General features: G+C 35.2%; 1 protein-coding gene across 1 annotated transcript in view; it reads left to right on the forward strand.

Annotated features, from left to right (window-relative positions):
- The window catches only part of DPH6 (diphthamine biosynthesis 6), a 204,096-nt gene that overhangs the window by 163,716 nt on the left and 16,217 nt on the right, over window positions 1-24,163 (forward strand). Inside the window, exon 6 of the mRNA XM_066343414.1 lies at window positions 13,740-13,801. Coding sequence (XP_066199511.1) covers window positions 13,740-13,801 — 62 coding nt within the window. The remainder of the gene's footprint in view (window positions 1-13,739; window positions 13,802-24,163) is intronic.

Raw genomic sequence — 24,163 nt, forward strand, 5'->3', positions numbered from 1 at the left:
TTGCAACTTTGTGACTCTAGAAAGCCAGTGGTATGATTCAGTCCAAGTTCAAAGATCTGGAAACTAGAGGAGCAAATGATGTAAATCTCAGTGTGAAGGTAGGAGAAGATAGATGAGGTGTTGCAGTTCAATTGCTGAGTCAAAAAAGGGGGGGCCTATTTCTTTTTCCTTTTCTATTCAGGCCCTTAATGGATTGGATGGTGTCCACCACACTGGGAAGGGCAGCCTACCTCACTGAGACCACCGATTCAGAGGCCAGTCTCATCCAGAACATTCTCACAGACGCACACAGAAACCATGTGTAATCTGGGTACTCCATGGCCCACTCTAGTTGACACATAAAATTAACCATCACAGAAGAAAAGATTTAGATGCTAGTGCTCATATAACTGTCTTTCCCAGAAGTATGATTGAAGGATTTTAAACAAAAATGACCAGATCAGACTTGCATTTTGGACAGCTGACCACAGTGCCCATTGAAGTTTGGTATTCACCAAAGCTCCTTCCTGTATTCTCTCACTTTACATATTCTTGAGTAATTTCATCCTATAGCTTCTATTTCTGTATTAGTATCTCCAGCCCAGAACTCTCTGTTGAGCTCCAACTCCATATACCTAATTGCCAATTAGATGTCTCTTCTCGGGTGGTTCACTAGAACCTACTACACATGTCTAAAATTGAATCTGTCCTTTACATTCCTTCCCAAGCTCTCTTCTGCTCTTTCTATATCTGAAATAAATGGTGTTTGGTGCCACTCTCTTTTGATTTAGTCAGAGTCAGAAACCTGAGAATTGTCTTATTTTTTCTCTTTCCTGTATTCTCCATACCCAGTTCATCAGCAAGTACTGCATATCCTAACGACTGGATGTTGCTCTCCAGTCTGTCCTCTTCTGTATCTATTGCCTTTTCTGTTACATCTTCTCTCACTAACTATTGCAACAGCCCCTTTATTTGCCTTCTTACTTCCTGCCAAGGAGTGATCTTTCCAAAAGTCAAAATGGATTGTGTCATTCTGCTGTTTAGAGCTACTCTGTCTTCTCTGTGACCTTACTTTCAAGTATAAACTTTTTAAGGTTCTGTAGGGTCTGGATTTTGTCACTTTTTTAACCTCAGCTTTCACTGCTTTAGACGCTCCAGACCAGCAAGATTCTTTCAGTTTTCGGTACTTACCATGTTGAAAGCTAATATGAAAGATTTGGAAGATATTTCTAAAATAAATATATCAAATTCCCCTTTTAAAAAATTTGTTTGGGCCTTGGCCAGTTGGCTCAGCGGTAGAGCATTGGCCCGGTGTGTGTAAGTCCTGAGTTTGATTCCCAGCCAGGAAGCACAGGAGAAGCACCCATCTGCTTCTCTACCCTTTCCCCTTTCCTTCCTCTCTATCTCTCTATCCTGCAGCCAAGGCTTCATTGGAGCAAAGCTGGCCCGGGCACTGAGGATGGCTCCATGGCCTCCACCTCAGACACTAGAATGACTCCCGTTGCAATGGAGCAATGTCCCAGATGGGCAGAGCATTGCCCCCTGGTGGGCATGCCGGGTGGATCCCAGTCGGGTGCATGCAAGAGTCTGTCTGCCGCCCCCCACTTCTCACTTTGGAAAAATATATATATATGTAAAAAAATTTTGTTTGAAACATATCTTTTACTTTTTATTCATTTTTTCCATGTTAAAACTGTATAGTATTTTTAAAAATAGAAAAGAAAAGGGACAATTGGGGCTATCACTAGCAAGTATTGATTATCATTAACTGCATAATTTTACTTACTATGATTTATTGGTTGTTCATTTTATGGGTGCCATACATCTTAAAAGTGAGTTGGTAAAGTACCCATATCTCCTTTATTACTTACACTGAAGTGAAATACCAGTTCATAGATTTCAGAAACCAGTTATAGGTTGAGATGAGTCCTAACACAACCTCTAAGATAGGTAAGCATTTTGTGGTCTAGTTGTAGAAATGAAAAATATGCAAATTGAAATTAAAATGGTCCTTTTTTTTAATATTTTATTTATTGATTTTTTGTGAGAGAGAGGAGTGAGTGAGAGAGACAGAGAGAGAGAGAAGGGGGAGGAGTAGGAAGCATCAACTCCCATATGTGCCTTGACCAGGCAAGCCCAAGGTTTTGAACCGGCGACCACAGGTCAGGCCTTAAAATGGTCCTTAAATAGACAACTTTGCAGATACGTGAGCTTGGTTTTTTTTTAGAGATTACATAGTAGTCTTCCTTATCTGTTATTTTTAACACAAATTTGGTCATTTTATTTCTTAAGTGTTCAATTATAAAATAGTATTGTACTCCATGAGAGTCGAGGTGGGGGGAAGTTATATTTACCAATAAATAACCCATTAGAGCTTTATAAATGGCATCTTGTTCTTGTGGCCAGTAAACCTGGTAGAAGTAAGAAGAGATTATTAAGTCTGTGTGTGTGCGTGTGTAACTTTCAAAGATACATGGGTTGTTCCATTTCTGTCTTCATTGAATTTATCAAGAATTATAGGCAGACAAGGAAATTACTTTCTAGAGTAATTATACCTTTTCTCATATTACCTACTGATTTTACAGTAAAAGTCTAGCCTACAAAAGGTGACATGAGAACACAATACATTTTACTTGACTCTGTTAAAAACAGCATAATCAAACGTTTTGTGATGTTTTTCTCATATCATATATTGAGCTATCCTGAAGAATTAAACCTCCACTCACTTTTATGACAGTAGATAATAAATTGACTGATATAATTCAGTTGAGAAGTTGAAAAATGCATTGAAAATAATGGGGCATAACATTGTAGGGCTAACAGTTATTCATAGATGATGCAATTAAATAAAACACGCATTAACTTCAAGGTCAGTCAGTAAAGTAATAAAATTGAATATTTTAATTGAATTGTAATCGCTTCCCATTGATACATGCAAGTAAAGTAAAATAGATGTCAGCTCTGCAAATTATGGTTCTTTCTTCTAATTAATTTCTTAATTCTGCATGGGGTTATCCAGTGCCTAGATCTTGTTGTAGGTTTATTCATCCACCTCGCTTCCATCAAGTAATGTCTATAAGATATGATTAAATGGTTAGGTGTCAGGATTTATAGTAAATTTTTTCTGTACTTAGGAGAAAAATTTGTTAGTAATAAAGTAACATATATTAGAGTTAAAATGTCTAAATATAACATCATCCTGGGTCCTATGGATTGTAATCATCTTTATTAATATTGATATTTCTTGATATTTATAGCAACATTAATAAATTTAATTATCTCAGTGATTACAAAGGCTTTCATAAAAAGAGATAGATGCATCAAGACTCACATTCCCTAGCTGACTGATTCAGGAAGGAAATGGAAAACTACTAGGTTTTGGCAAAGCACAATTTGCGTCCATTCTTGACCCTGGCTGCACTAGAAAAGAGACACCTGCATTGAATGAAACTCAGAACAAATCATCTTTTTTTAGCACAAGAATAAATTGAAGTTCTTAGATAAAGTTAAGTTTCATTGAAAAATCCTATGGACCATTGTGGCTCTTTCCTAAAGTTTTTACAGTTCCTCAAAGAGTTTTAATGTAAATATAGTTTTGTGTAAAATAAAAGGGTAACAATTACAAGGATTAGGAGAGAGATTTTCAAATTATATTGAAATTGTATTGCATCTAGATACTAGGGCTTGTTTGTTTTGTTTTGTTTTTGAGAAAGAGAAACAGGCAGTTAGGAAAGGAGATGAGAAACTTCAGTTCTTTTTGGGGCACCTTAGTTGTCCATTGATTACTTTCTCACATGTGCCTTGACTGTGGAGCTCCAGCTGAGCCAGTTACCTCTTGCTCAAGCCAGAGACCTGTGGCTCAAGCCAGCTACCATAGAATCATGTCTATGGTCCCACACTCAAGCTGGTGACCCTGTGCTCAAGCTGGTGAGCCCGTAGTCAAACTGAATGAGCCTGCAGTCATGCCAGCAACCTTGGGGTTTCAAACCTGGGCCCTCAGCATCCCAGGCCCATGCTCTATCTACTGTGACACCGTTTGGTCAGGCAATACTACAGTGTATTTAAAGAAAGAGGAGATTGTGCATTTTGAACTAGCTCCATTTCCAAGTTAATTGGCTAATGCTTAAAAATTGAATGACTCTATAAGATGGATTTAAAATTTACTGAGGTATGTTTATATTTTTTATACTGAAAGCAACTATATTAGTATATTATCATTATTTCTTTTCCTTTTTGTTAAATTTATTGGGATGACCCTGGTTAACAAAATTATACTGGTTTCAGGTGCACAATTCCACTACATATTATCTATACACCATATTGTGTGTTTATCTGTCCAAGTCAAGTCTCCTTCCATCACCGTTTATCCCCCATACCCTCCTCCACCTTCTCCCACCCCTTACCCCCACAGTAACCACACTGTTGTCCAAGTCCATGAGTTTTGTCTTTATTTTCTTTTTTGTTCAGTCTCTCTTCCCTACCCCTATACATCCAACTTTAGCATCAGTCTTTAGTCATGCTCAGAAATATAAATGGATTTCTGTTAGTTAAACAATAGAAAATTAAAGAGAGAAGGTATATTGTATAAGCTTTGTGTTAAATCTTAACTCAAACATTGACTTTGTTATTTAAAATGTTAGTGTCTAAACAATTTAAAGCATAAATATTTAAAAATAATTCCAATGGTAAATATATTTTATTGATGCTAATCTTACCTTGACCTTTCATTCATAATTATAAAGAATCTTGGATTGACCTTTCATTCATAATTATGAAGAATCTTGGATCAGAATTCTCTATGCATATCAAATAGTTAGAAAATACCAAAACTAATATGCATGAGATGAAAAACTAACATCTTTGAACTTCATAATTATAGATTAATCAACAATGTTTTTTCTTGTTAAAGTGATCTGTTTCTCCAGATACTTGTTTTAAAATCATTTTAATAATTATATCGTTCCAATTAGAGAAAGTAAGTATTATAAAGACTGTGCATGCAGTGCTAAGATGTTTCCAAATGAGGAAACTAGTGAAAAAAATACATATAGGTATAAGAAAATTAAATATTCAGTCATTCATTATATTTATAAAAATAAGTTAGAGTTTTATTTGCATATAATTTAATATTTATGTAATCATTAGTGTTCTAAGCAATAAAGAATTTCTTGAGAAAAGGTTCATATTTAAATAAAATCTGGGATAGGTTGAATAGTCTTCCTACCACATCCCTAACTAATATCCCACGTATACTAGTGTCAACTGATTTAGAAGGGATCTCAAGACATCAGTCAGGATGGGTTCAGGCCATTGATTTTTTAAGAACTATAGCTTGAATTGCTAAGGATCTCTGGATCCTATCCAAGAAAATAGAGTGGGGAAAAATAGGTTTACAGTTGTTTGCATGGAAAATAATATAATAATTAATAATAATACAAGAATAAATTCTGTGTTTTGCATACTCACAGCTATAAACCTACTTTTGCTTCACCTTGTATTTTATAAAAACAATCTAAAATGCATGTCATCTGGGCAGTTATTATGAGGTCCCCAGTGACTCGTCATTTTTACAAAGGTGTACTGGTATAATGATCACAGAGTCATGTGGTGAACTATGCCCAGTGTGGCTTATGTTTACATATTTTACTGGCTCTCTTATCTAAAGGCAAGTCAACTTTCTTTATCCATCATGGAATACAGCCATCTCTGCAATGAGCTTGTAACAGCTATTTCTCTACCTTAACAGTTCAGAACTGGGATTTGATGATTCTACAGTGAATTAAAAGGTGTAGAAAAGTGGGAAGATCATCAGTGTGATCTTCCAGTGCCCACCTAAATAAAATGTAGGTCTTAAATTCCCTTTCGTGCTTTTTAGACAGGTTTTTATTTACCCCCGATCCTAATCGAGAATGCAAAACATTAATTCTTAAATTCAATCATAAAAGATTTTGTAAGTGATTTTAATGATGTGTAACCTAGTGCCTGAATGCTGAGTGTGATATGTGTGTGTTGTGTGACTGATATGTATATGAGAACCAAGGAATTGGGAGGGAGACCAAAAAGTGACATCTAACTATGCTAGCCTTGTACTTTCATGGTTTGAGTGTTTCAAATTTTCAGCCCAAACCCATGATGATAATAGGTGAATACATGAAAAATAAGCATGAAAGACATAGCTGTGCTGGAAAACACAATCATCTCTGTGAACTAGAAACTAAAAGATGTACTAAATAGCAAGCAGACTAAAGCTGTGAGCTGTGATACAAAGTATTAGGAAGCAGACAGAATACTTGGGAGATTATAATCCTGTATGGAAAGAGACCAAAAGTACGCATATGTAGAAGAACCTCAAAGAGATAAAGAAAAACATGACACCCATTATAGAAAAGTCAATCAGTTAGAAAAATAAATCACCCAGAATGAAACAGCAACAGTGATGTGAAAAGTAACTAATTACAAATTTTGGAAATGAAACACAGTCACTTGAAAACCTCCGAGGGCAGAATAAACTCTGCAGGAGCCAAGTCAGAATGAGTGAGGCAGAAAAAAGTAATTCACCCAGAAGCTAACATAGAAATACAGAGGGGAAAAAAAAAAATGAAAGCACAGTTTAAAAGTATGGATGATATTGGAAAATTACAATATTTGTGTATTCGGTGTTTTAGGAAAAAAAGGAGAAAAGGCAGAAAAACAGTCTTTACAGATATAGTTGAAAATGTTCTAGCTTTGAAGAAAGATAGGAGTTTTGCAATTGAATGTATTAGGCACTGTGCAGTATAAATAAAAATAAACATGCTTAGACAAATTGTATTAAAATTACAGAATGTTACAGGTAAACTGAAAATTGTACAATCTAGCACAGAGAAAGTAAAGATTCTTCATGTGGAAACCACTATTAGACTGACAGCATAGATCTCATTAGGAACAACTAATGCCTGAATAACTAATATTTTATAACTAAACTGTTATATAATGTTGAGAGTGAAATAGGACATCAGACATGACAAAACTAGGAGAGTTTACCACTCATAGATCTTCAGTGAAAAATAATGGACTTCAGATGAGAAATAGATTGAACCGCAAGAGAAATGAATGAGAATGGTAAGCACAGACATTGTGAATTATGTTATTAAGCCTAATTTTTCTTGCACAAATTGAAGTAACTAATATTTAACACAATAATAACAAATAAAATTGTGAAGCTCATTTAGTGTCTAATTAAAAAATGGTAATTTATTTTGGTCAAAGGGATGCTGAACATAAATTTTAGATTTATATTCTAAAATGCATAAAATTTTGAATAATACATTTAGACTAAAATTCTGTGGTTTTGAATGTATGTTAAAAATTACAACTGCTTACTGAGAGAGTAGAAACACAGACTATAACTTTCTGGTCAGCAGAGAAAACAGACAAAAATGCTCTTCAATCCAATGTGAGGCAAAAAAATAGCAAAGGAAATAATATATATACAACTTAACATATAGAAAATCAACTTGACCTGTGGTGGCGCAGTGGATAAAGCATCGACCTGGAATACTGAGGTCACTGGTTCAAAACCCTAGCCTTGCTTGGTCAAGGTACATATGAGAAATAACTACAAGTTGATGCTTCCCACTCCTCCTCACCCCTTTCTCTCTCATTTCTATAAAATCAATAAATAAAAACTCTTTAAAAATGTACAGAAACTCTCTATAAGATAATAGAAATAGGTCGAGACATATAATGTAAAATGTAAAAAATATAAAATAGTTCATCTCAATTCTTTAGAATTGTATTTATAAGACAGGATAATTTTTTTTATTTCAATTATATGTAGTTTAAAAGAGGCATCTAAAACAAATAGACACAGAGAACTTGAGAATAAATGATGGAGAAAATTAACAAAAGAAAGCTGGTGTTATAATGTTGATGAATAGAAATAAGGTAAAAATCACATATGGAGATGAAGGGTCACCACTTTTTTTTCTTTTTTTGTGACAGAGACAGAAAGAGAGACAGGGAGAGGGACAGATAGGGACAGATAGGAAGGGAGAGAGATGAGAAGCATCAATTCTTTGTTGTGGTACCTTAGTTGTTCACTGATTGCTTTCTCATGTGTGCAGCCAGCGTATCCAGCCAAGCCAGTGACCCCTTACTCAAGACAGCGACCTTGGGCCCAAGCCATTGACTTGAGGTCTCAAGCCAGTGACCTTGGGAGTCATGTCTATGATCCCATGCTCAAGCCAGCAACCCTGCACTCAAGCTGGTGAGCCCATGCTCAAGCCGGTGATCTCAGGGTTTTGAACTTGGGTCTTCTGCATCCCAAGCTTACGCTCTATCTACTGTGCCACTGCCTGGTCAGGCACCACTTCTTGATAAAAGGAATAATCCCATCAAGAAGTAATATAAATTATGAAGTTATGGTATATACTCATAATCCTATAACTGTCAAATATATAAAGTAAAACTGACAGAATTAGAAGAAATTATTAAAACTAAAATCATAATGGAAGATTTTACCACTCTTTTTTAGAAACTGATGATTTATGGAAACCAAATATTGATAAGGCCATAGAAAATTTGAAAAGCAAACTTAAACATTGTAATCCTGGTTTGTGTGCTTGAGTACAGAATTTTTCATTCAACAGATAAAGAACACACTTTTCAAGCACAAATGGAACATTCATAAAATTTGATCATGTTCTAAATCACAAAGAAACTTGACCAAATTTTGCAGAATTAACACCATAAAGACTCCAGTTGTGACCACAATGCATTCAAATTAGAAAAAAAATAGTGAAAATAAACATGTTTTGACACAAAAGTAATCCTAAATAACTCAGTAAAAATGGCAAAATATTGAAAACTGAATGACAAGAAAAGTTCCCCTTTTTCAATCTGGGCTGCAGCTAAATTGGGACTTAAATTTTTCTATTTAACAAATAAGAAATATGTAAATATAAATGACTGAAGAAACTAGAAGTAAAAAATTTATTGAATGAACACAAAGCAGGGGGAAGGAAATTATAAAAGTAAGAATATTTATGATATTAAAATATTTATGAAATATTTATGAAAATATATGGAATTGAAAAGGGAGAAAACTTTTCATTAACTTGTTTTGATGACATTCCCCAGATTGCCAAATATCTCACAAGATCTACTAAGAATAAAAGACCAATCACCAATAAAGTATTCCACAATAAACAAATTCATAAAACAAATGGCAAACCCTAGGGGGAAAAAAACAGTTGCTAAGCACAGGACTAGTGGCCTTGCTTTAGAAGTATTTCATTATTATTTTTAAAAAGGACCAGTAGTTTATTAGAAAAAAATGGTCAAACAATATGAATAATTTACAGTTAAAAAAAGCATTATAAATCTGCCCATAAATGTCTGAAGAACATGTTCAACTTTAATCATACAAAAGTAAAGTTATACAAATAAAAATACCAATGAGAAAAAATATCAATTTTTATCAGAATGGCAAAAGTTTTAAATTTAGTAAGATTTAATATTGGTGAAGATGTAGGGGAACACATCGAAGTAGATATGGATAAAGTATAAAATTTGGTGTTTGTTCATGCTCTAAGAAGCAGATTTAACCAGTATGATCATAAAAACAATGAACAAACCTTACCAAATGAGTTATACATGGAAACATTCTTAACTCAGCATAGAAAACAGCATAGTATTACAGTTGAAAAGCATGGACTCCACAGCCAGGTTGCCTGGGTTTGAATCCTGATTTTATCTCTGGGTAGTGGGTGACCTTAGAGAGTCACTGAACTTCTCTGTGCTTCAGTTTACTCATGTTAAATGAGGACCTTAATAGTACCTACTCATTGGGTTGTTTTGAGAATTCAGTTATGTAATGTGTGTAGGGTACTTATAACAGTGCCTTGCATATAATCCTATATTACTTGTTTTTTAAATAAATTTCACACAAAAAAATTCTAATAGCCACTAGGTTAATTAGCAAACTTTATCTTGCTGATCTATGATAAAGATAATGAGAAGTTGTAGCCTCTGGAATTATGGGTTCTGATTAAAGTCTGTTTCTGGCCAACTAACCATCTCTCATGTAGATTAAGAGAGACTCGTATATTGCACTGGTGATGCTGAAGTAGTTTAAATTGTAAGTGACATGACGTAAACTTACATATGTAAAGGAACTGCGTGGCAGAAGTGGCATGTGCATCAGTGTATCAGTAGAGAAGGGATTCCATAAACAGTAGTTATTATTCATAAATGAGAGAAATATTTATAATACTCCATGTGTGATAGCTGAAAGTAATTTCTACATGGATTGAAGATAGAAATGTGAACAGCAAAACTTTAAAACTGAAAATATAAAAGGTTAACATTATGACCGTGGATAGGGAAAGGTTTATTATAATACAAAGGGAGCAAATATCAAATAGCAGTACTTTTGACTACTATAGAATAAAATGCTGATGTTTATTAAAAGCCCCTCCCCCAATAAAAAAAAAATGGGTGATGAGAACCCAGTGGTTAGAAAGGTATTTATAATGCTTGTAATGATGAAGGATTAGCATTCAGAATATATTAAGGACTAGGAATCATCAAATAAAAGATAAAACATTAAAAATGGGCAAATGATTTAATTAAGCAATTCACAGAAGTGAAAACCTGAATGAATGAGCAATAAAATATGAACAAATGCTTACTTTTAACAGTAATCAGAAAATGAATATTAAAAGAAGTATCTATAGATCTGTACACACATTTATAATACACAGGTATAGTATATACATATATACAGATGTAATGCATAGAATGTGTATGCATATCTATGTGTATATACATGCGTATGTGTATCTCAGATACAAAAATGTAAACATTTGACAACACTGAGTTATTTTTGCATATGTGAAATGGGAATTCTAATCCTACGATAGTGGAAGTACAAATTGGTAATACTGCTTTGGAGAGCAACTTAACAATATCTAATAGACTTGAAGTAATTTCACCTAAAAGCATATTCACTGCAGCATTGGAACTAGTGGCAAGATAGAACTTAGAAATAATCCAGTGCCCACTGGAGAGAGAGGACAACTAAATCCTGATACACACGTATAATGGAATATAATACAGCAAACATGGATGGACCAGAGGCACAGTGATCAGTGTAAGTAAGTCTCATTAACACTGTGAATTGAAGAAAACAAGTTAAAAATCATATCATTCATGAAAAACTAATATGCAGAAACATTCCCAAATATTGTTTTGGATTTATACATGTGTAGTAAAATTTTAGAAGCATAGTTGGGGAGTAATTCACCAACTTCAGAAGAATGGGTTATCCATGTAGAAAGCAGTAGGGGTAATGAATTGATTAAAGATAGATATACTGTGAAATATTCTATTGTTTGTGGTGTTTATTTTTTAAGCAATGGTTGAGGTAATATGGCTAGATAATATTTGTTAAATGTGGATGGTAACATGTACGTTTGTTTGAAAGTATTTTATTTACTTCATTTTGAACATTGAATTGAAAAGTGGTTGGTGGGGAATAGGGTTATTGTCCAATAGAGTTATTGGACAAAGTTAAAAATTCATCTATGTGTTCACGAAGCTAATTGGAATTTAATGGGCTGTGATGGAAGTTGACTCATTATCTGCCTAGTGTTTCTAGTCTCATATGTTTGCTTTTTGGCTTTGTCATAACTTAATATTCAGTGGCAAGGAGAGTCTTTAATTTTTACCCAACTTTCCTTTTATTACTCTGATATATAATCATAACAAATATCATGTTACCCAAAAAGGTGTTCAACTGGAAGCAGATCATCATTAATCAATTTGTATGATTAATAAGCTAAAATGTTTAAACCAGTAATAAATAAGAATAAATTATTTAAATGAAGTTAAGCCAGTATATGTATTACAGATATAAATATCTAAAGTGAGTTTTTTCATTTTAAAGCCAATGTGAGGCATGTGATTTATTTTCCTGGAAGTTTTGGTTTATAGGAAGAGTTCTTATTGCCCGTACCATCCACCTATACCCTATAAACTCTAATATTATTTGTCATATGATTCAACATTTTTTTTTTTTTTTTGTATTTTTTCTGAAGCTGGAAACGGGGAGAGACAGTCAGACAGACTCCCGCACGCGCCCGACCGGGATCCACCCGGCACGCCCACCAGGGGCCATGCTCTGCCCACCAGGGGGCGATGCTCTGCCCCTCCGTGGCATCGCTCTGCCGTGACCAGAGCCACTCTAGCGCCTGGGGCAGAGGCCAAGGAGCCATCCCCAGCGCCCGGGCCATCTTTGCTCCAATGGAGCCTTGGCTGCGGGAGGGGAAGAGAGAGACAGAGAGGAAGGGGGGGGGGATGGAGAAGCAAATGGGCGCCTTTCCTATGTGCCCTGGCCGGGAATCGAACCCGGGTCCCCCGCACGTCAGGCCGACGCTCTACCGCTGAGCCAACCGGCCAGGGCTTGATTCAACATTTTTATCAGTGATTATGCACATACTGTTGGTATGTAATTTTTCAGAGTTGTTTCTGTCTTTACTTGGAAAATACATTGTTTCAGAAGTGGTTATCAAAGTGCAATACAGGGGATCCTTGGGTTATGACACAGTTTCATTCCTACAACAGTGACATAACCCGAATTTTGGTATAAGTTGAAAAACACCCTAGCCTAAGTCAGTTACCTATCCTGACATGGTTGTAAAATCATAATCTAGAACATAAAAATACAACTAAAAAGAAAAAGGAAAAGGACAGAAATACACTGTACTGTGCACTGTACTGCGTATATTTACACCATGCGCAACCAAACTAGGTCGCCCACATAGTCCATAAGTACGATGTTAATGGTGTAAGCTGAAACACTCACATCTCAATTTTTTAAGTTTTTATGGGAGTGAGCATTGTAAACTTGGAACATTGTATGTTGAAACTGTCATAACCCAAAGACTACTGTATTTAATTTGATGATACAACTATTTGTGTCTGTATGCTACTGTATAGGCCCATCAGTGTACTGCTCTTCTATTTTCTAATTTATTTTTTTTTTTTACAGAGACAGAGAGAGAGTCAGAGAGAGGGATAGATAGGGACAGACAGACAGGAACAGAGAGAGATGAGAAGCAGCAATCATCAGTTTGTCGTTGCGACACCTTAGTTATTCATTGATTGCTTTCTCTTATGTGCCTTGACTGCAGGCCTTCAGCAGACCGAGTAACCCCTTGCTCGAGCCAGCGACCTTTGGTTCAAGCTGGTGAGCCTTGCTCAAACCAGATGAGTTCACGCTCAAGCTGGCGACCTCGGGGTCTCGAACCGGGTCCTTCCGCATCCCAGTCCTATGCTTTATCCACTGCGCCACTGCCTGGTCAGGCTTCTATTTTCTAATCTTTAAGTAAGGTATTTGAAGTTTAGGTAAAATAGGTACAAATCAGAAAATTCTCACTGTTGTCCATGAGTTAAAAAAAATTAAAATGCCAAGAATTTAAATTTTATATCCCTGAAATGATACTTGTTTTTTTCTATTGTTAGTTCCTCAATAAAGGAAAAACGAATGGAAATAATTGACACAACACAATTGAATTTAACTGGTAGAAAACATTTCTCTATACTACCCCAGGGGAGTAGGAAAATAAATATTGGCAAAGTACATTTTATTTTAGGATCAAAGTAATTTAAAATACACACATACTGATTTCCTAGGTGAGGCAAGGCCATGGGAAGGCGAATGTGTCTTTAAACTTTTAATCAGATATTTATTTCAAAATTTTAAACTTTCTTGGCAGGTTTAAGTCCAGATAAGCATCTTGGAAAAACCCTGGATCAAATGGAGCCTTATCTCTTAGAGGTAATAATTTATACTATTTGTTTTTCAAAATAAAGGCATCTAATGGGTGGAAAAATAGTTCCATGTTATAATTATGAAACCAATTTTATTCTAGAAAAAGTCAGATACGTTCATGATATATTTTTACGAAAAATTTAAACTTCTAATGAGCATGAAAATATCTCATGTCAATGATAAAAATTATTACCAGCTTGTTGACATGTACAAAAAAGTAAGCTATAACTAAAAGAAAGTTCTATCAGAAAGTGTACTTTTATTTTTTCATCAGAAATGTAAGTAATAACTTCCTTTAGAGAATATCTAATTTAACCTCTTTTCTTTTACCAATTAGATAATTATTTTGCAGATTAGCAAAGAAATTGTCCTAATATTTCAAGTTACAATTGTTAGCTCTTTATTATTGTTAAATCCTTAATGTGTTCTAAACATTAAAGAAAGATTTAGTTATTTTCACTCTTTTTTATTAACTGTACTTATACAGAGGTAGGCAAAGGTGCATGGGTACATGATATACAGTTTATTTTGAATTATTTATTAATTATTATATTATTTATTTGTGTTACAATAAACTTACTTATGCCCACCCTGTATTTTACGAGTTTGGGGGCAAATACTATGAATAGTATGGCAGTGTTCCATGAACTAGAATAGTGTAATTATTAATTTTTTATTCCATGCTCATGATGGAAGAAAGAAAATCACCTGACTTTTATGAAAGTGAGTTATCATTTTCCCCACATAAGCTCTTAATTCATGAGCACTTTTAACAGTATTGCTATGATGGGAACTGTCAGCAGTTACACTCTTCACTAACTTCATGGCTTTCACATTTTCTTTGAGTTATTTGTATTTGATTATTTTGTGGTTTATCAATATGTATCAAATGCTTAGAAATCCCTAAAATGGTAATTTATATCTTCTTTCATTAAGCATTATGAAGCACCTAATAGTGCCAAGCAAATAGGAAAGATTAAAATAAAATGAAATGATTATATAATTATGACAAATTATATTTGATTTCTAGACAATTTGGTGTCATCTATTTAAGTCTGTATAATGGACCTGATTACTTTGCATGCCCCTCTGATTGGACTCCTTTTATAGCATTTGTTCTATGGCCAGCATTATACTTATGCTCACATCTTTAAACAAGCACTAGGCAATCCTAAAACAGTGATCAAGTATATTATCTCTTGGTTTCTCAATACCAACAACACTCTTCAGGCCCCGTCTTTCTAGATTTCTCGGAAAGAGTGCATGCCTTCTTGAAACTGTCATCCATTGGTTTCTATACTACCACTCACTCCTGAAACCTTTCTAAGTACTTTCTTAGCTACTTTTGGGGCTTGCCATATATAATATATTCCACCCCTTACATGTTGTGATTGCATCCATCCCCCTCCTCCTGTGGTGATGTTAAATACCCCATGACTTTGGCTACCAATTTTATTCTTATGACAGTTAAGCCTGCTCTTCCGTCTTTGTATGCTCCAAACATGGGTGTTCAGCTGCTACTGGACACTCTGCTTTCTTAGATATCCTCAGGCCCCTCAGCTTTAACTGAACAACTGAACGTATTTTTCCTGACAGTGAAGGGTCCCATTGTCTAGTCAGTTGTCCAAGCCAGAATAAGTAAATTGTTTTCAATTATTTCATATATTCCATTATTCATGAATAAGGCCCCATGTTCTTTTAATTCTGTCTTTTTAATATCTTATTATCTTTTTCTTTTAATTTTATTGTCACTGCATTAAGGTCTGCCCTAGTTCACTGCAGCAATCTTTGTTTTGTTTTTTTTTTGCTTTTTTTAATTTTTACTTTTTTGCTACATTTATTGGAGTGACATTGGTTAATAAAATTGAATAGGTTTCAGGTGTACAGCTCTATAATACATCATTTGTGTATTGTATTGTGTGTTCACCACCCCAACTCTCCTTTCATCACAATTCATTCCCCTACACCCTCTTCCACCTCCTCTATCCTCCTTTTTCTCTAGTAATCACCATACTGTTGTCCATGTATATGAGTTTAGTTGTTTATTTGTTTTGCTTTAAGCCTTTACCTTTTTCACCCAGTCCCATAACCCCCCTCTTCTCTGACAGCTGTCAGTCTTTTCTGTATCTGTGAGTCTGTTTCTATTTTTTTTTTGTTAGTTTATTTTGCTCATTAGATTTCTCATATGAGTGAAATCATATGATACTTGCAGCATTTTTTACTATAGCCAAGATTTGGAAGCAGCCCAAGTGTCCATCAGTAGATGAGTGGATAAAAAAGCTGTGGTACATATATACAATGGAATAGTACTCAGCCTTAAAAATGGATATCTTAACCTTTGCACCAGCATGACTAGACCTGGAGGTTATTATTCTAAGTGAAATAAGCCAGTCAGAGAAAGACAAGTACCATATAGCCACAATCTTATAGCTCAAGTCTTCCTCCCTGTCTTACCTGTTGTCAATCTATTGTCCACAGTACTGCTATCATAATATATACTAAATATAAATTTTATCATATAACCTTTTCTTATAAACCAGGGGTCCCCAAACTGTGGCCCGCAGGCCGCATGCAGCTCCCTGAGGCCATTTATCCGGCCCCCACCGCACTTCCGGAAGGGGCACCTCTTTTATTGGTGGTCGGTGAGAGGAGCATAGTTCCCATTGAAATACTGGTCAGTTGGTTGATTTAAATTTACTTGTTCTTTATTTTAAATATTGTATTTGTTCTCATTTTGTTTTTTTACTTTAAAATAAGATATGTGCAGTGTGCATAGGGATTTGTTCATAGTTTTTTTTATAGTCTGGCCCTCAAACGGTCTGAGGGACAGTGAACTGGCCCCCTGTGTAAAAAGTTTGGGGACCCCTGTTATAAACTTTTGAGTCATTCCGCATTGCCTTAAAATAAAATTTAAACTCCTTAACATGGCACCATCTGTACTTGGGGAAAATGAGGCTTGTAAGATACCCAGTCTCCTACATCTTCTTTCTCCTTCATCAACTTAGAACTATTCATGGTCTCCCGAGTGAGTATCCCCTTACACTTCCACGTTCCACTTCTCTTCTCTGTATGCATGATCTCTTGTTCACCTGACTAAATCCAATCTGACCTCAAAGTCTAAATTCAGAGATTGACACTGTGACGTTTTCTGGCCTAAGCTAGTATGTAACACTTCTCATGTTATATTTTGTTCTTCTCTTAAAGAATGTTCATTATAAAATTCAGCAATGTAATTTGTAAAAAATGAATTCAAACACTATAAAATAATGAAAAACCTTCCACTGAATCTAAGCCCAAGTTTTTCTGTCCTTTCTCAGATCAACCACTCTCCTGTATTCTAATATGTCTTCAAAAATATTTTTGCATATGTAAATATATAAATATATTTACTCTTTTTTACCTAAATTGGAACATAATATGCACATTATTTTATGTCTTGCTGTTACAAATACAGGGGGTCTTCTGGTTACAACACAGTTTCATTCCTACAACAGTAACATAATCCGAATTTTGGTGTAAGTCAAAACACACCCTAGCCTAAATCACTTACCTATCCTAACACAATTGTAAAGTCATAATCTAGAACATAAAAACACTACTAATACCAGAAAAAGGGAAAGGACATAAATATACTGTACTGTATGCTGTACTGTAGTAACAGAAAAAAATAACAAAAAATGAGTTTAGAAAAAGGTACGGTGCTAATGGCATAAGCTGAAACATTCATGTCTCAATTTTTTTAAGTTTTATAGGAGTGAATGTTGTAAACTCGAAACATCATATGTCAAGACTGTCGTAACCTGAGGATCCCCTGTAATACTACATAAACGTTATTATACACATGTTTTGGGGTATGTATCAGTTTTTCTATAGGATAAGATCCTAGAATGGAAATGCTGGCTCAGAGGGAATGTATCTTTTTAATTTTAATAGATATTGAACGTACCCATTTTCAGCTTTGATGGAATAATTTTCATCAGACAAACTCCATACAAACTAAAAAAGTTGTATGAAATAAAACAAAAATATATTGGAAGGGATTAAAGAATTATAAAACCTGAGATAATTTGTTTTACCAGAATTCCAGAAAGAATGAAAGCCCTGAGCATTGTCTCTGTTCTCCTCAAGGCACTTTCTAATTAAAAAATAGCACAGGGATGCCTAGAAGTTGAGGAAAAAATTTCTGCTGAAAAGTTGAGTAGGTCTTTCAGCAGCTTAAAAGGGCTGTGGAGACTAATGTCAAAATTCAGGGTAAACCAAAGTGGAGTGGACCTGGCTAATGCTCCAGGTTTTCAGCTGGTCTCTTGATGGGCTATACCTTAAGAATAAAGGCAAACTGGAATAGTCCAGTCCTTGCAAATACTTACATCTAACTGGGAATCATATTAATCCTGGACTGAACTGAAGAAATCTGATCCTGCTCTTACTGCCTAGTTCTCTCTTGAGAAAGATAAGGTTGTTCAAACCTCAAATTATCTCTAAAATGTTTCACATAGAATTTTCAGCAATCAAAAATTACCAAGCATATCAGGTGTGAAACTGAAAGAAAAACACAATAGAAACAGTCTCAGAAGATATTCATATAATCCAGTTATCCTGTTTAGACTTTAAAATGGCCATGGCATTGGATGAGACTATGAACTACTTCTAAGGGGGATTTGGAGTTTATATAAAAGAATCTAACAGTATCCTAGAAGTTAAAAACACAATACCTGAAATTAAAAATGCAACACATGAGTTTACCACTAGATTTGATACAGTTGTGTAGATAAAGAACTGGAAGATAGGGTAATATAAAATATGAAGACTGAAGCACAGAGAATGCAGGATGTAAATTAGAGAAAAGATTATAAAAGATGTAAAGGAGAGAAGTTTATCATACATATAATTAGAGGTGGAGGAGTGGAGGAGAGAGAGGAAAGAATGGAAGCTGTGTTGAAAGAAACTTGACTGTAGACCCAATCTGCTTATTTTTGATGATTTTTACAAGTATCTTCTCAGAAGGGTAAACATTTCTCCAAAGGAGATAGATGAACATTGATGGATAATTGACATTTTGAATAGGAAACTTTTTCCAATGGTTATAAGAAATTATCAAAGGAATCTGAGTGTCTTTTTCTCTGATTTCTTCATAGTCTAATCCAGGGGTCCCCAAACTTTTTACACAGGGGGCCAGTTCACTGTCCCTCAGACCGCTGGAGGGCCGGACTATAAAAAAAACTATGAACAAATCCCTATGCACACTGCACATATCTTATTTTAAAGTAAAAAAAAACAAAACGGGAACAAATACAATATTTAAAATAAAGAACAAGTAAATTTAAATCAACCAACTGACCAGTATTTCAATGGGAACTATGCTCCTCTCACTGACCACCAATGAAAGAGGTGCCCCTTCCAGAAGTGCGGCGGGGGTGGGATAAATGGCCTCAGGGGGCCGCATGTGGCCCGTGGGCTGTAGTTTGGGGACCCCTGGTCTAATCTGTGTGTCAATGACCTCTTCTTCATAAAGTGAGTGCTGAATAAGTTTTTACCCAATTAGCAATTTGTTTCTCATCTCTTTCACAACAGTTATCGGACACAACCCAGATTTTAATTCGGAATACCCGTTTTTGGCCCTCTTCTTTTTTTCCTTTCATTTTTACTTAGGAGACTCAATCAATTGCCTGATGTACCAAGAGAACAATGATGCCAATATAAAAGCAAGTCAATCATCAGTCAAACATGGTCTTCTTTCTGCAGTTAGAGAGTATTTTTTTAACTTTTTATCTTGAGTTCTATCTTCTGCATTATTGCCTATGACAGATCACATTTTAAGGAATGCCTGTATCTCCTTCTTTATGAATAATGGTATTAATCTCATTAAGTGAGATAACAGATCAACCACATAGTCATTTTTCAATTTGTTGACACAATTCTCCTTAATGGTCAAGGATTCTAAAAGAAGAAGGGTAGAAAACAGACAACCCGTGGGCTTGTTTTGTTAGGGGTAGGAGAGAAAGAGGTTAGGTACAGGGGCCCATTTTGTTCAACTACCTCAACTCTGCTGAGCCAACTCTCATGTACCCATTATGTAATATGGATCAACATGACTTTTTAATATAGTAAGTCAATTTAGCTAATGTAGTAACCTTTTAATATATTATATAAAAGAGTTAACATTTTTAGTTAAGAGAATTTTTGCATATTAAAATGATTTCCATGCAGAAATGAATATTTAATTGTGATAATTACAGAGGTTGGTGGAAAGTGATACCTTTAGGCAAGAAAATTTTCCATAGTTCATTCCGACCCTATGGTCTCAGATACAAGTTACCTCTGTACCCAGGAGCCCAGGTCTAAATACTGACTCTACTGTTTACCTGAAACTTGAACCTAGTTTCCCATGTATTGAATATAAAATGGAAGTGATAACAATGAAATGATATGTAAGATGCTTAGCTAAGTATCTGGCACATTCTAAGTGTTCAATAAATGTTAGCGATGTTTACTCTTATGAATAAAATTTGCCATTACTGAAGAATAATTATGAAACTTTTCAGCTTTATAAAATATGTAGAAAACTGGTAGACACTATATTGGAATAATATTTAAGATCTCGAGAAATTGTTAACTGGTATGTATCAAAATGTAAGATAGCAGTCCTACCAGAAAAATGGCAAAGGCTATGGAAAACCACTATACAGAAAAGAACATCTCAAAACCTAAAAAGGATATGAGGAGATTCTCAAACTGATTCAATAATCAGAGAAATACAAATTAAAGCAACAGTGAGATGTTACTTATGTAATGTGTACTAGTTTGGCACAAATGAGAATGCTGGACAAGCCAATTGTATACAGGTGGGGACATTTAGAATATCTAAGAATGTAGATTGGTACTACCATTGTGGAAGGCAGTATTGCGATACCTAGATTAAATATCTATATCCTCCTTGAAGGAGTAATTCTATCAGTCCATAAGAGGCCATTAGTGAGAATATAGCCTTTGCAGGATTGTTTTTGATGGTGTTAAGTTTGTTGGAGGCAATATGATGTCTATTCCTGGGAGATCCAATAGTTAAAATATAATAAGTACCCATTATGAAGGACAAGTCTGCAGTTAGAAAAATATATTCAATGTGCATATATAACAGCAAAGTGCTGAATAAATAAAATCAACATTGAAACAAATTAAAAACATAAGCATGCCTGACCTGTGGTGGCGCAGTGGATAAAGCGTCAACCTGGAAATGCTGAGGTCGCCGGTTCGCAACCCTGGGCTTGCCTGGTCAAGGCACATATGGGAGTTGATGCTTCCAGCTCCTCCCCCCTTCTCTCTTTCTGTCTCTCTCTCCCTCTCTGTCTCTCTCTCTCCCTCTCTGTCTCTCTCTCTCTCCCTCTCTCTCCTCTCTAAAAATGAATAAATAAAATAAAAATTAAAAAAAAAACATAAGCACACACAAAATAATAATACATCTGTAAGGGCATAGATAGAAGATTCACATTAAATACTTTTAAATGTTTACCTATACAAGGAAAAAATGGGAATAAAGAATAGAGATAAATGGCACCTTTTTAAAAAATAACATAAAAATACCTGCCTGTTGCTGAGAATTTGAGAATTAAAAAGTATACAAAAGTAAATTAAAAATCGTAATTCTTTTGCCCTGTGATGCACACTGCTAACATTTTGCTGCATTCTGTAATGGATTATTTCCTGAGAGTTTCTTGTTCTTCAAGTTCACAGAGTTAAACCCTTTACATATTTTATTTACATAATTAGGTTTAACTATACATACAGTTCATCTCTTTTTCCCTAACATTATGCCATGTTTATTTTTCCACATAACTAAATCTACTTTGAAAATGTATTAAGGGCTATGTAGATTCCATCATATTCACATTCTACATATGAACATATCATGACAAATTTAACAAATTATTTCTTGTTGGAAACATTTGTTATTTCCAAATTACTTTAAGTAATGTTATTTATTTTTAAATTGTTATAAATAATGATGTGATTATATGATTATCATCTTTCCTAATAAATCTTTATATATATTTCTGATTATCATTTCCTTTAGATAAATTCCTAGGAATGTAATTTCTTGGTAAAAAAATACTACAACTTTAAAGCTTGTACATTTATTAGTTTAAATTAACTGTGGAATAATTTAAGCCACTGCTCCATATATATATATGGCCATTGCTTCTTAAACTGCTGCAGGTTTCTAACATTATCTGATATATGAACAATGGATTCTATTTATCATTTCTGTTTTTTCCTCCTTGGATTATTTTCTCATTGTTAAAAAAAAGATGAATTTTAATTTAAAAGTTGCATCAAATTTTAAGTTTAGAACTGTTTCGTTAAATGTTTAAGAGCATTTCTTTTTTTTTTCTTTTTTCTTTTTTTTTTTTTTTTTGTATTTTTCTGAAGCTGGAAACGGGGAGAGACAGTCAGACAGACTCCCGCAAGCGCCAGACCAGGATCCACCCGGCACGCCCACTAGGGGGTGATGCTCTGCCCACCAGGGGGCGATGCTCTGCCCCTCCGGGGCGTCGCTCTGCCGCGACCAGAGCCACTCTAGCGCCTGGGGCAGAGGCCAAGGAGCCATCCCCAGTGCCCGGGCCATCTTTGCTCCAATGAAGCCTTGGCTGCGGGAGGGGAAGAGAGAGACAGAGAGGAAGGAGGAGGGGGGGTGGAGAAGCAAATGGGCGCTTCTCCTGTGTGCCCTGGCCGGGAATCGAACCCGGGTCCCCCACACGCCAGGCCGACGCTCTACCACTGAGCCAACCGGCCAGGGCCTAAGAGCATTTCTATTTTTGTGATATTTTACAATTTTGTAACAGTTCATACTCTCAAATAGTTCTTCAAATTTTGCTGCAGAAACAACCTCTGAGTCTTTGCCTCCTCCCATTAAATCATCAGGTTTCCATCTTTTTTATTTTATTTTATTTATTCATTTTAGAAAGGAGAGAGAGAGGGAGAGAGAGACAGAGAGAGAGAGAAGGGGGGAGGAGCAGGAAGCATCAACTCCCATATGTGCCTTGACCAGCCAAGCCCAGGGTTTTGAACCGGCGACCTCAGCATTTCCAGGTCAACGCTTTATCCACTGTGCCACCACAGGTCAGGCCAGATTTCCATCTCTTAAAACTGATTATTTTGATTTTACCTACACATCTCTAAATTACATTTGTATTAGTACTTCCTGATTTCCCCTAATTTCACCTACTTACTGACTTCCCACCCAGAATATGCAGATTGAGCTGTCTGTCCTCCCTTTGCCTCCATCACATACGTGTACTTTTCCCTCCTTCCATCTTCCCATTTGATTATATTGCAATTCTAGTTGGGCTACATACCAATAGTCAGTGTTTACATACCATAATTTTGAAAACCCAATTCACAGATGAATTAGGTAATAAAGTCTGGTAATAAACCTTTTCTGTACAACTTTTTATGTTTTCTCTTAAACTAATAATTGTCTTATTTTTTTCATTTATTTAGTACTCTGTGTACTTATCTCTAATTCAGTGCTATATCCATTGCCAGTTTCTAAACTCTTATCCAGATGTTCAGATATATTAAGTACTTTGTCAGTTTCCAAGCCCCACACACACACACCCAGAAACCTTTTCCAGAACCTTCTGACAGGTGTAATCTGGAAGAGGAAGGAGTTGTTCTGCTGTGTCAGTTACGTTGGTTCTCTGCATTCTCCACTGTGGCCTAGGACTCTGCACCTGTTCTGATAAATTGGTCGATTCGACCTCTTTCTTTCTTTCTTTCTTTCTTTCTTTCTTTCTTTCTTTCTTTCTTTCTTTCTTTCTTTCTTTCTTTCTTTCTTTCTTTCTTTCTTTCTTTCTTTCTTTCTCTTTCTTCTTTCTTTCTTTCTTTCTTTCTTTCTTTCTTTCTTTCTTTCTTTCTTTCTTTCTTTCTTCTGTTCTCTATATTTGTAAGTTTATACCTTTTTATGACATCGTTTCCAGTAAAATTTTAGGAAGGACTGAGAGTAGATCCATGAATTCAGTCTACCATCTTTACCAGCAGCAGCTACTCTTTAAGCAAGAGATTTCCTATGATCCTCTAAGTAAATCTGCTAGATGGAAAAATGAAGCCATATTATATAAAATATTATGAATATGTAGATTTAGTTGCTTTTCCAGTTCTGTTCACCTTGAATTGAGGAATCTGACTTCTAACCTGAGTCCATTGTAAGCAGATGGGTAGTGACTGCTTATGGAGTATACCACTTTGCTGGGTGCTATAAGAGCTAAACAAGACGAGTGTAAGATTTCAAGCTTAAATTTGTTTGAAGCTCTGTTCTATATGAGTTCATTTGTCTTCCTTATGGTTTGGCAAATGCACAATTTGCAATCCCAG

Source organism: Saccopteryx leptura, chromosome 6 (assembly GCF_036850995.1).
Source record: "Saccopteryx leptura isolate mSacLep1 chromosome 6, mSacLep1_pri_phased_curated, whole genome shotgun sequence".
NCBI classification, from domain to species: Eukaryota; Metazoa; Chordata; class Mammalia; order Chiroptera; family Emballonuridae; genus Saccopteryx; species Saccopteryx leptura.